The sequence below is a fragment of the Cylas formicarius genome, unplaced genomic scaffold (genome assembly GCF_029955315.1).
Source record: "Cylas formicarius isolate icCylForm1 unplaced genomic scaffold, icCylForm1.1 PGA_scaffold_4__25_contigs__length_36172078, whole genome shotgun sequence".
NCBI lineage: Eukaryota > Metazoa > Arthropoda > Insecta > Coleoptera > Brentidae > Cylas > Cylas formicarius.
Window position 1 is genome coordinate 31370697 of NW_026844334.1, and position 16399 is coordinate 31387095.

The 16399-nt window shown below is 38.8% G+C and overlaps 2 protein-coding genes across 8 annotated transcripts in view; both read left to right on the top strand.

Annotated features, from left to right (window-relative positions):
• Positions 1-16399, top strand: part of LOC132700285 (fasciclin-1) — a 613802-nt gene that overhangs the window by 351541 nt on the left and 245862 nt on the right. The gene's annotated exons all lie outside the window — the stretch shown is intronic.
• On the top strand, positions 14801-16311 carry LOC132701080 (uncharacterized). The gene is made up of 2 exons (XM_060668748.1): positions 14801-15685; positions 15716-16311. The coding sequence occupies exons 1-2, from the start codon at positions 14822-14824 to the stop codon at positions 16292-16294; spliced, it is 1443 nt and encodes a 480-aa protein (XP_060524731.1). The 5' UTR covers positions 14801-14821; the 3' UTR covers positions 16295-16311.

The following is a 16399-nucleotide window of genomic DNA, read 5'->3' on the forward strand; positions in this document are numbered from 1 at the left end:
GTTCTTTAACCAGCAGATGCGAAAGATCCGGTGCAATAACATTTATTTCAGGCATTTTTTCCATTTTATACAGGGTTTTCAAATTATTGGCAAAAATCTAAAAGAACTAGAAAATTGTTCTTTTACATAGTAAATTATTAGCCGCAAAAATCGTAAAAAATACGGCTAATTAGTTCAAATAGTGTTATATGACGCATCGAGAGCTACAATTTTTGTATTTGCGGTTTTCGTCTAGCACATACGTTTGAAAAAAATCCATATTGAAATCTTGTTGGTAAATTATTGGCGATAAAAGAAACCGTTAAAAATGGGATAATTTTATTTGAACACTGCCGTAAACTGCATCGAGAGAGAGTTTTATGTTTCGTCGATTATTATTATTTGTAAAAATATTAATATTTAACATAGTTTCCTGTAACTTTGAAGTTTGGCTAGGCTTGGAAGACACCTTATACAGTTTTGAAGTTTTCGAAAATTCCATGGTGGTCCGCAGGAGCACTATAGAAAAACAATGCGTCCCTTTACCAAGAAAGACAGCTAAGCTCTTTATTTCTAAAATAAAAAGCTGCTTCGCGCCACTTGCGACGAACTTGCCCCCCCCCCAGCGACGATTTTTCGAAAGCAATCTTGTTTGGTCAGTTCTTCTTAGCCAAACGTTGCTGTTTGTTTCTACTGTCCAACATACACAAAAACCAGGGATACTTCTTATATCCTGGTTGCTGATCTAGTAAAAGTCTCACAAATCATCAAACTAAGGTCCTTGTATTTGATTTTCTCAAGAAGTAGTTTCAGATTTTCGTAGCATTCTTTCACTTGCACAGAATTAGCAACAGGTACAAAAGCAAGAACATGTTAATTTATGCAGTATCGCAGCAGTTACATATTTAATACAATAAATATGATATCTCAAAAATTAAGTCAAAGGTGTGCGTTATTTTTGTATTAGTTTAGTCCCTATAACGCCAAAAGTATGAAAAATACCAAAGCACAATAGTGTATTATGCATCAAGTGCGGTAAACGGCATTTGACTCACGAGTTTATTTGACACGAGCGGAGCGAGTGTTTAATAAACGAGTGACTTAAAAATTTACCGAACGTGTTGCATAGTATACTTTTTTAATGTATAATGTTTTTAATGTTAGTTTTTCGGTACATTTTCGCAAAACAACACGAATACATACACTGACATCACCGTCATAACTGACAAACGTCAAAATTCAAGGCTTGGGAAATATATCTTAAAACATCCGATTGCTCCCTAATCCGTGCGGTAAAATCCCGGAAATGTCCGAAGTGGCTCGGATCCGTGGGAAACGAAACTGAAATGGTAAAGTGACGCTTTCCGCACGCTAGATGGGTGTGTAATTAGGTGTTTTACAGACAGGAGTAGAAAATAGTATATTATGCAATAAGTGCGGTAAACGGCATTTGACTCACGAGTTTATTTGACATGAGCGGAGCGAGTTTTTAATAAACGAGTGAGTTAAAAAGTTTACCGGAAGTGTTGCATACTATACTTTTTCTACGACCGCTATTTTTTGGCTACATTTTGGCAAACCTCGAATATATTCACTGATATGACCGTCAGAATTGACAAACGTCAAATTTCAAAGCGTGGGAAATATCTCCGAAAACATCCGATTGCTCCCAAATCCCTCGGATTCATGGGAAACGAAGCTGACGTGGTAAAGTGACGCTTCCCGCACGCTAGATCGGTGGGTAATTAGGTATTTTACAGACGGGAGTAGAAAAAATCTTTGTTGGAATGTCTTGACTTGCGAATTTCAAATGTTTCTTTCTCTACAAAACGAAATTTTCAAATGTTGCCATGGAAACAAACTGTACGTTTAATGCATGCGTAAATGCGTAAACTAACCATTCCTCAAATCCGAAATGGCAAGTGGTGCGCGACCCGTTCTAAAATACACCCTGGGAAATGATAAAATACTTGGTTGGGTCGTGCATGTGTTGACCATGCTCTATGAGATCTCTTAGACACTTATTAGTATTTTCATATAAACAATACTACAATGAAGCCTCTCTACGGAGGATAAATGCATATGTTAGGAGCAAACTCCGATTCCGGTCAATGTACGGAAAATATGATCAAAACGCGTTTTGCATCTACCAGAACGCATTTTGACTCTCCAGAATCAAGCACACAAAAAACGTCCAATGGTCAATGCGAAAAATGTTTTTATTGTTTATGTAAGTTCGACGTACAAACTTTAAAGTTAACATTATTTTTTTAAAAGAAACGGAAAACATTAAAACAACAACAAAAAATATGTTGGGAATTTCTTACTTAGATCAATTAAACGCATTATTCGTCAGGATGAATATAATTAGAGTTAATATAGATATAAAAAAAAAATAAAGAGAGAAGACGAAAGTTACAGAAATCAAATATACGGTACAGAAAGCGAAACAAACATGTCAAAATTCAAACGACAACTAATTTGTTCCTTCTAAGGGAAACACCTCTTTGCAGCGAATTAATGTAAACAGCCATAAATCTCAACTAATGTGTAAAAAATATAGGCGATTCGGCGTAAGTATATATTTTTTGAAATTCCCAGACTTTATATCGAATAGACTACAATCTTACTTTTTACAAAACTTCTGGATTCCTCCTGCGTCGGTTTTTGCTGATTTGAACTTGCTGACGTTTCGCCAATCATCCTAGTGGCTTCTTCAGAGCTTGACTAAAACTCTTTCAGTGACAGCTATCCAACATTAGTAATACTTAGTGGGAACCTTACAAAATCTCTACGAGGGATCTAATTCAAGGATAAAAAATGGACAAAAAAATTATTGCTGTATATCTCCAAGACTATTTAAGATCTATGTAGCTACAACTGGACAAGGAGAGTACAGGGTGTCCCATTTCGAGACAGTTAATTACTTTTTTGTGGAAATAAAGATGTTATGAATTTTTTTTTGTATTAAATTTTAACAACGGAAGCAGGTATAATGGAGCGCTGGAGAGAATATTTTGCAAAACTGCTCAATTCCGAAAATAAAACAAATGGCAAAAAGATAGAATACGAAGGTAAACAAATGGTAGACCAAGAAAAGACAGAACCAAATGAACAACTTATAATGAGAGAAGAATTAATTCCCGCAATGAAACAGCTAAAAAACGGCAAGTCAGCAGGTGAGGATAAGATTACAGCTGAGATGGTAAAAAACACGGAAAAAAAGCGATCACATTATTGTTAAAAATTTTCAATGTGGTATGGGTAGAAGAAGAAATACCGGAAGATTGGAAAACCCTAGCAGAAACGCAATGTGGGTTCCGGAAAGGCAGAAGTACCCAAGATCACGTGTTCACTTTAACACAAATAATTTCGAGAAAATTGGCAAGATCTAAAGCAGTATACGTGGCATTCTTAGATTTGGAAAAAGCGTTTGATAAAGTGCCACGCACCTCTTGGTCTAAACCATATATAAAATCAACGCGAAATACTGGTCAGAAAAGGAAAAAAAAAGAGAACAAAAAATAAAATGAATAATAAGAAAGAGGAAAAAAAGGGTAAATAAATGAATAGATAAAAAAAAGATTGAATTTCTTCTGGGTCGCTGGGTGCTTGCAAATTAGTTACCCGTAGTGCTCAGAGTTTTGAAGCATGGGGGGGGGGCACGAATAATAAAGAAAATATAGCACTATTTACCCTTAGGGCGCCTGGAAGTAGCAGACCTTACAGTCTCTCAGATGGTGTGAACAACCCGATGTTTTACAAAAAAAAAAGAGAACATTAACGATGAAACCTACCATTAAATTTAAATTGGTACAATCGATAAAAGATAGTCGTGAAGGTTAAGGGGACAAAAAAAAGATAGATGAAAACTGGTCTACGTTATTTATTAAGCGTCGATAATGAGAAACTACAAATCCGCGACATACCAACCTAAATTCCGCAAAATTCAATTGCCGTCCCCCAAATAATTATACATAAATTTTCAAAGCATTTGTACACAAATTTTCGAGAGTAAAACTACATGATTATTGAATTTCCGTGTCGGTATAGCAATAAAGGTATCGATTAAATTACCGAGCTTAACAAAAACGGAAAACAAAAAAAAGGGTATGCCTAACAATATCTCGCGTAGCGCTTACATCGAACTGGACGTCACCTCGTTTATTCCCGAACAGTGCAGCCTACAGGGGGTGTCTGACCTCGCGCAGATCTATCAAGTGAGTCAGTAGTCAAGCAATGATTCAAATGTGCTCCAATATCCAGAGAACACAGGAACTTCGGAGTTTGGATCCTCCCCGAATAGGTCAATCCAGAAGCCTCCGAAACGCGAGCCCTCCTAAAGGGGGTACAGGTGCTCTAAGGCGAGTACAGGGCTCCAAGGAGATACGGGTGCTCCAACGAGAGTACGGGTGTTCCAAGGACCCTCGATGGATGTTCTTGAGGGTGAAAGCTTGGTAGGCAGCAGGTAGCAGTCAAATCCTCTTACAGAGTAAGTGTGGGCAGTTCTCCGAACGAACCAAAAATATGAACAGTAACGGAATCACCAAATCGCTGACCACACATCTAGGTGAATTTAACCCTATATCCGCAAAGCGATGGCTGAAGAAAAAGCCGGTAGGTTAATCACTTTTTGGCTAGCTACCACACTGTTCTTCTACCGAAACAGGAAAACGATATCATACCACGCATGTCGCTCGGAGCCAGGAGGGAGAAAGATAAATAGATTACTTTCTCAGATATTCGAGAGAGATGCCGGAACGGAGAGAAATCACGGAACTTGGTGCATAAGGCCATACGCCCAATGATACTAGCGATACGAATCTATTTCGCGAACGAATTATTTATTCAAAGAGAATATATACGCATTTATTACGCTGTCGGGTTCAATTAATTCTTCATTGATAAAAGGGTATAGTTTTAAGGAGAGCATTTATTAGCAAGTGTGTATTTGAAACATTAGTAATAACAACTAAATAAAGCGAATTAAATTACGACTTTCTTAGCCTGGTAGCACAGACGTCAGAGCAAATCAGGTGTTTGCCGGTGAGGCAGGAAAAAAAGGCGCTTAGAATTTAAAATGTAGGCGCGGAACTACCGGATCGTATTGCAGTCAAGTAACAATTCTAAAGTGTTACAAAAGTACCGCGAATAAAAATCTGGAAAAGCCTACAAGCCAGAAACGTTGACAATAAGCTATTAAGAGTTATTAAATATTCATACAACGAAACAAGAAATTGCGTAATAAGTAAGAACATGAGATCAAAGGCATTTATAACACAAGACGGAGTAAGACAGGGGGGTAGTTTGAGCCCTTTATTATTCATAACTTTTATGGACGATCTAAGTAAAATGGCAGCGATCAAAAAACGTTTACGTTGGATACCGACAATTAGAGCGTATCAACATATCGGAATGTGTCTTCGCCGATGATATAACGATCATAGCAGGAACCTCGAAGGATCTGGAGGAAAATCTAAATAATTGGGATCAGATACTAACAAACAACGGAATGAAAATGAACATAAATAAAACCAAAGTTATGGCAGTGTCAAACGAAAAAGAGAAATTAGAGGTGAGAATACGTGGAACACTAATAGAACAAGTTAGTAGATTCCAGTACTTGGGAATTATGTTCGAAGAAACAGGAGGACAGGACACAGAATTAAATAATAGAATAGAAAAGGCAAGTAAGGTATAAAGGTATATAAGGTATAAAGTAAGGGACTCATAAATAAAAAGGAAATTTCTACATATGGCTCCGAATCTTGGATATTGTCAGATAGGGACAAGAGCAAAATTGGAGCAGCAAGGATGAAATACTTGATGAGAGTGAAAGGAGTAACCAGAAGGGACAAAAATAGAAATGCCCTTATAAGAGAAGAGTTAAAGGTGGAATCCATAGAAAAATTCATTGAAAAGAAACAACTTGGCTGGTGGGGCCATTTACAGTGATTGGGCAGCACTGTACCGGTTAAAAGAGTTTGGCAGAGTAAAATGCAGGGGAAACGGAAAAGAGGAAGACCCAGAGAAACGTGGGACAGCACATTGGGAAAGATTTTGCAAAAGAGGAGACGAACATGGATAGAAGCTAAAAACTTGGCACTAAACAGAAAATGACTAGATACTTTTTATCGGTAGCTAAATTGCATGCAGAAATATTGACCCTGGTGCAGGATTCGCCAAAATATCACTTGGCATCTTCAGAGGCCGCGTGTCCATGTCACTCGTACGTGTCCGCACTTAAAACTTAAACTTAAATTTAATCTTAAAACTTAATATATATAATTTTAAAAATACAGGGTGTTGTGTTTGACCTGAGAGCAGTTATATTAGATAGAATCTTCACATTTTCGATAGGTTATGTCATGCCCCAAAATGCAATATTTAGCTCTGCATCTTAACGTCATGCGGCAAATATAAATACATGATAAGTCTGAATCTGAATTCAGTCCGGAACTCTGGATAATCACAGAAAAATATAAAAAGTGAATGGAAACAGTGGAAATTCAGGAGATTCGCCAGTGATCAATACCCGATTATATAGAGCGAAAACGATTGGTTAACCACTCTTAGTTCAAGGACCCTCAATAGGGAACAGTAAAGAAGACTCTAAAATTTGGGATAAATTTTATGGTTTAGAACTTTTTTATTTTTCATATTTTTTTATGGATTAGTAAATCCATATATTGTTATTGCTTTTTTTTTAATTTTAGTTACTAATTTTCTTCGTTTTGGGTAGCATTATACATGGTAAATGTATTTTTTTTGTGTCACAGCTTCAAAAAATTGTGCGAAAACAATTTGGGGATAATTGGATAAAGCTGGATATGCTGCAATCCTTTACGTATTCCAAATCTCTTTTTTTAATGATGCCACATTCCATTTGTTTTTTTTTTCTCAATTTCAAACATGGTAAAATTAATTATAAACATTAACAATTTTAACAACTTACATTTCCACTTCTCGCGGCAATCATAGCTTGTAGTCTTCGCTGCATCGCAATGAATAAGTTTAGATATTTTTCTGACGTAAGTTTTGCAAAATTTTACGTTTTACAAAAATTTCCAATATCCAATCTTGGCAATCGGACTTCCAAGAACAATTATCCTGGATTCACGTAAATACAATAGTTTCCCCACAGGGTGTTCTGAAGCGATGACTGAAAAGAATATTTGGATTTACCCTGTATGATACTGCCCAAGACGAGGCAAATTAGTTATTGAACTCATAAAAAAAGATTAAAATAAACTTATTAACAAACTGATAAGCAAGTCATGAAAATCGGATTAAAAATAAAAAAGCTATAAACCATAAAATAATATATATATAATAACTCATCCAAAATGTTGTTTAATATTTACCGAAAGTGTAGTTTATAATTTCATAATATCAACGACAATCTGCAAAAACGATCTGTCGACTGTTTCCGAAAAAAAAAACTAAAGCCGTTCTAAATTTATTTTGTGCTTTTGTGTATGCGTTGTCCCTGGTAAAAAAAAATTATCATTGTTTTTATTTTTTTTTCTTTAATAATTATGCTGCAAAATCCTCACAGATTAAGATAACTAAGATTTAATCTTTGATCAATGAAGTCCTGTTTTATTATTATTTTTTTTCAGTCACTCGTTTATTAAACACTGGCTCCCCTGTGCTCCGCTGGTGCCGAATCAAGTGGCTAAAGTGGCGTTTATCAAACTTTGTGCATAGTATACCATTATTTTGACATTACGCTTTGACTTTCATACAGACGACAGTCACAGGTTAGACTAATTACCAATCTAATTCGCAATATCAATAATTTGCTAAACTGACCCTTGAGTGGTGGGGATGAAGGTTACCTAACCAAGGGAAGTCGGATAGTTCCTTCGATAACCGTTTCAATAAGTAATGAGACTGCAAAGTGCTTGTCAGTTTATATTCCCGTATTCTCAGGGGCGGATAGTCAGGAAAAGGAAATTGGAAAGCGCGGAAAGGATTTTCAAATTTTTACGTTCTGAATAATTGATAGACACGATTGCTTTTTTGTGGAAAGGTTAATAAGTATCAGGGGGGTTCTAATGCGATTGATGCTTGACCGGTTTTATCCAACGGATTCGTATTAAATAAACTCTATCGTTATGAACGTTATAAACTTTGTATTAAGTTTTAATGAAACCCAGTTAGTTAGAGTAGAAATTGTTTTGCTTGGTAAGATGTTGGGAAACAATTTTTGCCAGTAGCCGCTAGTAAAGTTATAACGAAATTATATCAAAAAGTTCGACATTAAATGGTTAAAGTTTAAAAAGCTGCGATTATTTCAAGACTTTTGGAGTTTTGCGGAAATATAATTTATTATAAAATATATTTAAGAAACCATTTTCCGAAACCCAAAGCCGCGCGGGTATAAAATATTTTGCTATTTGCAAAGTAGAGTTTAATATCTTTTGTTATTACATTTTTCTTTATTCTTGCTTTCACACTATAATTTAATTAGACATAATATGAAAGTTTAATGATAACAACGAGTATAATTATTTATAATAATCACAGGATAAATATTATAGAATTTCACTAGCAGTCCACAATAAATCATAGAATAATAGTGGGGTGGTGTCTCACTAAATGAATATATTTTTTATAAAACTTCTGGATTCCTCCTGCGTCGGTTATAGATGAATCGAACTTGCTAACGTTTCGCCAATCATCCTATTGGCTGCTTCAAAGCTTGTTTGAAACTGGCTGGCATTTTACTTTGTACCTACTTTTTTATTGTGAGAGGGGCGGAGCTAAATGAGGGGCATAAACACCGTCTCGGATGACTGATTCACATATTGGTGACAGGTAGAGACCTGAGTCGCGGTTAAAATTGTTAACTTGCTTATAGATTTTTATAAACTCTCCCATTTTCCGTTGGTAGAAGAATTTATTACATGCAAGAATTCGATCCGTCAAGGACAAAATAATACATTGGAGAGACCGGACGAAATATATCAACTAGGCTTAAAGAACTTGAAAGAGCCTTAAGACTAAGACAAACAAACTCATGAAATTTTATTCGATAAAACTAAAATTCTTGCATGTAATCAATCTTCTACCAACGGAAAAACCCAGAGTCTATAGAAATCTATAAGCAACCTAACAATCTTAACCGGGACCCAGATCTCTACCTGTCACCAATATGGGAAACAGTCATCCGAGACGGTGTTTATGCCCCTCATTTAGCTCCGCGCCTCTCAAACAATATAAAAGCAAGTACAGAATAAAACGCAATTCAGTTTCAGTCAAGCTCTGAAGTGGCCAACAGGATGATCGTCGAAACGTTGGCCAGTTCGAGTCAACAAAAGCCGAGGACCAAGAGGAATCCAGAAATTTTATAAAAAGTATTACAGTTGCCTGTGGAAGTCTGAACTGAGGTGACTTTTACTTGATGAAGATCCATTAAACAAAATAAATAAGAACTAAAAGTTCAGATTTTCACGAAAATATATATCGAAAAATGACAAAAAAACCCTTATTAATGTTGTTGTGAAAATTTCAGTTCAATAAAGGAGAGGTATTTAAATCTAATTGATCGTTAAGCAATACACTTGAATGTTTCATTTTGTTAATCTCCATTGTTTCCAATAAATTTAATTTTCTACTTTTTATAGTTGTATTTAAAATATCAAAATTGTCGTCAAAAATGTGTTTTTTTGTGGTTAAGTGTGAAGCATAATTAGAATCTAGACTATTGTTTTTAAACGCTCTTTTATGTTCGTTAATACGTTTCTTGAAGGATCTACTTGTTTGTCCAATATAAATTTTAGAAAAGATCCGCATTTCAATCTGTAGACTTTTGATATTTTGAACATTTCGTTTTATTGTTTTTTAAAAATTTTCCTATTGTGTTGTTAGTGTTGTCCGCATTTGTTTTTATCGATAGTGGACGGATTGTAGCCATTTTTCTGTGAAATTTGTTTAATGATATTAAGTTCTTTGTGGTAATTTTCTGTTGAGAGTGGCGTATTAAGAAGTCTGTATATAAAAGAGTGAAATGCAGCCATTTTGTGTTTATAAGGGTGATTTGAGCTGTTATGTATGACTGTGTCCTTGTGTGAAGGTTTATGGTAAATGGAAAAATCTAATTTGTTTTACGTTTTCGTAATATTTAAGTCTAAAAAATTAACAGAGTTATACTATTCAATCTCGATAGTGAATTTTATACAATTATGTAATGATTTAATGTAATTTAAAAAAGAATTCAATTATCTGTCCGTTCCAACAAAGGAAGGAAAGACATCATCCACGTATCTATACCACCACAGAAAACTTTTACTTACAGGATGTTCTAATATGATATTTTCCAAATTATCCATAAAAATCTCGGCTAACAAAGGACTAAGTGGGTTTCCCATAATCAAGCCTTCCTTAGAGATGTAAATCTGTCCATTAAATTCAAAATAATTTTGGTTTAAAGATACTATTAAGCAGTCTAATAAATCTTGCTTAACCAATGGGTTAACCTGTTTCCGAGTTAGGGTGAAATCTAATGAATATAATTTCGGCGGTTGTGGAATCATAATTGTTAAAAAATACTTGTCATTGCCACTAAACAGTGTGGAGTTAGTAAATACTTCCTTGACTGGTCTTTGGTATAACTCGGTGGGATCGTGTTTGATACATTGGAAAAGTTCTGGTTTAAGAAAATTGTTGGTTTTTGAAATATATTCTGGGAGATCGATAGCTATAACTGTCTTCCCTTTATCTGCACGTATAAATATTATGTTATTTTCAGAACCTTTGTTTTTGATAGTTTTTATTAGTGCCATATGAGAAATTTCTTGGTGTTGTTATCTATTAATCGAGAGTTTTTTATATTCGCTAATACTTGTTTGTTTAAATTAGAATCGTTAATGTCCTTAATTGCTAATTCACAATCGACCCCTAAACTGTTTAAGTCTCTATTAATGTACGAGTGCTGTAAGTTAAATTTGAAACCTTTTTCCAGAAATTCAACTTCATTTTTAGAAAATGTTGTTTCTCTTAAGTTTATGAACCCTTTGTAAAATTGGTGATCAGTATACTTTGTAATAACTGGCTTGCTGTTAGATACTTTTGTATTAGAAATTAATTTGTCTAACTTTAGTTTTTGTCTAAGAAACTTTTTATGAGTGATAGATGAAATGTCTGTTCGAACTCTATAATCAAATGTGTCAAATTTCATGGGAATAAGTCTATGAGACAATTCAGAATGTATTACCTTTAGATAAACGTGATTTGTATCCCGTTTTCTGTGCTCGTGTCTTCGTTCTTCCTTCATCCATTTCGTCTAGCCTTGGATCTGGGCTTTCCTTGCAGCGGGACTTCTGTTGGTTTTTAATTTTATAAACTTGCGAAAAACTTTATTTTGTAGACATTTGTTAAAAAACCAAATGTTTTGAGAACATATTCGGCAACATAGAAGCAATTTAAAATACCAAATAGCCAGGAAACCAATTTCAGCTTCTTTCAAAAATTGAACTGAGGTGGCTTTTACTTGATGAAAATCCATTTAACAAAATAAATAAAAACTAATAGTTCAGATTTTCAAGAAATTATATATTTTCCGATGGCAATTGTTTCGACAACACCGTGTCTTTATCAAATGTAATATTTACAAACTATCTGCTACTATATATACCAAAAAATTACAAAAAAGCCTTAATTAATGTTTTTGTGAGAATGTAAGTGCAATAAAGGAGTATTTAAATCTAATTAATCGGTAAGCAATACATTGGAATGTCTTATTTTCTTAATCTCCACGCCTTCCAATAAATTTAATTTTCCACTTGTCGTGGCTGTATGTTGAAAAAATATTCCGGGATATCATCCGTTCGTTTGTTGAACTCCGACTGGAATCCTGCAGACGTTTTGCCAAGATTTCACTTGGGATCGTCAATGCTCGCGCTCCGAAAACACTTCGAACAATGGCGCAGCGCGAGCATTGAAGATGTCGACGGGTGTAAGTATTTATCTCCCTATTGTGTTGCTAGTGTGTTTGCAAAAATTGTTGAAACTGTAATTAAGAAGAAAGTGATGTCTTTCATTAGTAAGCACAAACATATCGATGAATTTCAGTATGGCTTCATTAAAGACTGTAATCGCCGTGATCGATCTTGTAAATAACATTGCGATTGAATCAGATAAGCGGTACTTAGTAATAGCAATGTTTATAGATCTTCAAAAAGCTTTTTAGTCTGAGATCCGAGGTAAGATCGACCTTCACCAGAGTATCAACCGGATGAAAATGACATTCTATCGAATAAAATAAGTTTCCAAATGTGACTTAATATGGCAACCTCAATGGAAATGTTCAAGATTATTTTTAATTAAAATAAATTTTAAAAAAATTATATATTTTTTTAATTGACCGGTGTGTCTACCAAATGAAACTAACTCCAGTGAAAAGTATATACATACATACACAACATGCAACACCACAGTTGCTTACCTTTTTTTGGTTCCTATTACCTGGTAACTGCTATCAAACAGTTGATGTTAATAATCACTCTTTTGTCCGGACTAGTCTTAAAATTAAAGTAATTTAATCATAAATATTGTACTATATGGTTGCCGGAAAAAAATGGATCATAGATGCTAGTTGAAAGACATTTAAATTACAGAATTTGGAACTAGGGAAGGTCCAAGCCAGAGAGACGACACTTACTTACTTCTCTATGTAAAAAAGGATACAATGGTACAGGATACACAGACATCACCTGTGAGAGAGTACATATGTTCCTCACGCTGAGTAAAAACAAAGATAAATTAATTTACTACAGAGCGGTGTTTGGAATATATATATATATATATATATATATATATATATATATATATATATATATATATATATATATATATATATATATATATATATATATATATATATATATATATATATATATATATACAAAACGGTAGTCGTGACCGGCTAGTTAAACAACAAATTTTAGTTAATTGGGGTATCGGTCCTGATGAGGCTCAAATAAAAGGCTTTTGTGCTACACCAAGCTTTCGAAAATGTTTATTTTCTTCTTCAGGGGCTACAATATGAAAGCGGCTCTTAGTTATTTAATACTAAAGTCTTATAGTTAAAGTACTTACTGCTACAGTGCCATTATAGGCCAACACCAAACTCATCCGGATAACAGAAAGAATCAAATACGACCGTTAATTATTATAACCGAGGGCAGCCATCTAGACGAAATTGTTATTACATTTTATTTAAACGAATTTTACTTCAAACGCAAAACGCAAATGATGGAAAGGTTTTATTAGTATGACTACCGCCATATATATATATATATATATATATATATATATATATATATATATATATATATATATATATATATATATATATATATATATATATATATATATATATATATATATATATATATATATATATATCTATAGAGAGGAACTTGCTTGGCGCCTAGGGGGCTTACCAAGGAAACACCGCACAATGGAGGAGATTGACGAGGCCGCCGACCGAGTCAGCTCCGCTATGATGCGGGCGTTCGAGAATAGTTGCCCTGAGACAGTGGAGCATAGGGTGGGAAGGACTCCTTGGTGGAGCTCTTCCCTGGAGCGTCTCAGGAGGAAAGTGCGGAGGCTGTTCAATACAGCGAGGAGCAGCAGCCAAGGGGCGGACTGGGATCTCTATAGGGAGGTCCGCAGACAGTACAAACTACGGGCATCACGGAGGAGGGCCTGGAGGGGCTACTGCGACGGAGTAATGAATACCCCCGACGCGGCTAGGCTCCTTAGGGTACTCAGAAGTGACCCTGCGGGTAGACTGGGGGTGGTCCGCAGGACCGGCGGTGGCTACACAGCGGGACCAGCGGACACACTACAACAGCTGCTGAACACGCACTTCCCAGGGTCCGCTGATCCGGACACAGGGGGGAATATTGAAGCCGGGGGTCGTCTTGGAGGCGACTACGCCACGGCAAGGAGGGTGGTTACCCATAGTAGGCTGAGGTGGGCTATTGACAGCTTTGGCCCCTTCAAGTCGGCGGGCGGGGATGGAGTATTTCCGGCTCTGTTGCAAAGGGACGGAGGTCTCCTGACCAGCCCGCTGATGGACCTGTTCAGGGCCTCCATTGCGAGGGGGTACGTGCCCGAGCTGTGGAGACACAGCAGGGTAGTGTTCATTCCCAAGGTAGGGAAGAGTGACTACACAGACCCGAAGTCGTACCGGCCTGTTTGCCTCACCAGCTTCATTATGAAGACTCTGTAGAGGCTGGTGGACCGGTATCTGAGGGACTGGGTGGAGCTGGAGGCCCCTTTAGAGCCAGCTCAGCATGCGTACCGAAGTGGCGGGTCTGTGGGCTCAGCTCTTCACCATCTGACTTCCAGGTTGGAGGAGGGTATGGGCTCGGGACGGCTGTCGGTGTGCGTGTTCGCTGACATCGAAGGGGCTTTCAATAACACGGCCCTGTACTCGATCTGCAGGGCGGTGGAGAGTACTGGAGTGGGGACGGCCATTGTAAGGTGGATCCGCTCCATGCTAACCGACAGGAGGGTCGAGGCAAGACTGGGTGGGGAGCAGGTCTCCATCGGTTCATCACGGGGTTGTCCACAGGGCGGGGTCTTGTCCCCGTTCCTGTGGTGCCTGGTGGTAAACGAGATATTGCATATTCTGAGGGAAGAACACGGGGTCTATGCTCAGGCATATGCAGACGACCTTGTGATAATGACGCAGGGGACGGACGTGAGAAGGATGCAGGGGCTCCTGAACGGGGCATTGGTAAGATTCTCACAATGGTGCCTGGACAGCAAGTTGGCTGTCAATCCTAGCAAGGTGGAGATGGTCATCTTCACTAGGAAAAGGAAGATGGAGTGCAACCTCAACATTTCGATGGATGGGGTGCCTCTTTCTGCAAGCGGAAGTGTCAAGTACTTGGGTGTATGGTTGGACTCTAAGTTGACCTTCCAGGAACATATAAGATCAAGGACCAGGTCGGCCTTTGGAGCTCTGTGGGCGTGCCGGAGAGCGGTAGGGGGCACTTGGGGCCTGGGGCCGAAGATCATGCAGTGGATCTACGGTACCATGGTGGTGCCTATGCTCACGCATGGGGCAGTGGCATGGTGGCCGGGGACCAGAAGAGCGGGAGCAAGGCTAGTTCTTGACAGACTGCAGAGATTGGCTTGCCTCTGCATAACGGGCGCCATGAGAACGGCGCCCACGAGGGCCCTGGAGGCTCTGGTGGGGCTGCCCTCTCTGGCGGATCGGGTGCAGATGGAGGCGGCCAGGACAGCTGTGAGGCTGGCGAGCTGCGGGCTCTGGAGGGAGGGAACCCTCAATCGGGGTCCGTACGACATTTTAGAGGGCTGTCGCGGGGATCGCGGGGTCATGGGCATGCCGAGTGACGTCATGATCCCCGAGATGACCTTCTTTGATAAATTGACCTTTCTCTTTCCATCAAGGGAAGATTGGAGAGAGGGCAGAGTCGGCTCCTGGGATGGACTTGTCTGGTACACGGACGGGTCCAGAATGGGAGATCTGGCCGGAGCTGGAGCGTACTGCGAGACAACGGGATCAAGCTTGTCGGTCCCTCTGGGTCAGTACTGCACTGTGTTTCAGGCGGAAATTTTCGCTTTATTGATGGCGGCCAGAGAGGTGCTTCGGCTCAACTACGGAAGCAGGAGAGTCTTCTTCTGCTCGGATAGTAGGGCTGCACTCATGGCGCTGAAGTCAGTGCGTACGCGCTCCTTGTTGATACAGGAGTGCAAAGGGGTACTGAGGAGGGTGGCTGAGGAGAGAAAGGTCACGTTGGTCTGGGTCCCGGGTCACACCGGTGTCCGGGGCAATGAGGCAGCGGACGCCTTAGCCAGGGAGGGCTCCTCGCATAGGCATATAGGGCCAGAGCCCCGCTTGGGGATCGCCCCGTGTGTGAGGCGGGGAGCTCTCGAAGCCTGGGCGAGAGACCGGGCCGCGGGGGGCTGGAGAGTTGCTCCGGGAATGAGGCAGGCGAGGCTTATGATGGATGGGCCCGCCCTTCCTCGCACCAGGGAGCTGCTTAGACTGACCAGGAGGGAGTGTAGAGCACTAACAGGGGCCTACACAGGACATTGCAGGCTTAGGAGGCATCTCTGCTTGCTAGGCATTGGAGACGACCCGGAGTGTAGGTGGTGCATGGAAGGGGAGGAGACCCCGTATCATCTGCTCACCGAGTGCCCTGCCTTGACATGGGCAAGATTGGGAGTCTTCGGAACGGCCCTGATCGATCCGGACTCAGTGCACGGTATTGGGCTAAAGGAGTTGCTGACCTTCTACAGGAGGGGCGGCATTCTGGACGCCCTCTAGAGCGGCCTGGGGGCACAACGGGCCCATCTGGTGGCCTAAGTGCTTGGACGCCCGCGAGGGCGCCCCCCTTTGATACCAATACCAATACCAATACCAATATATATA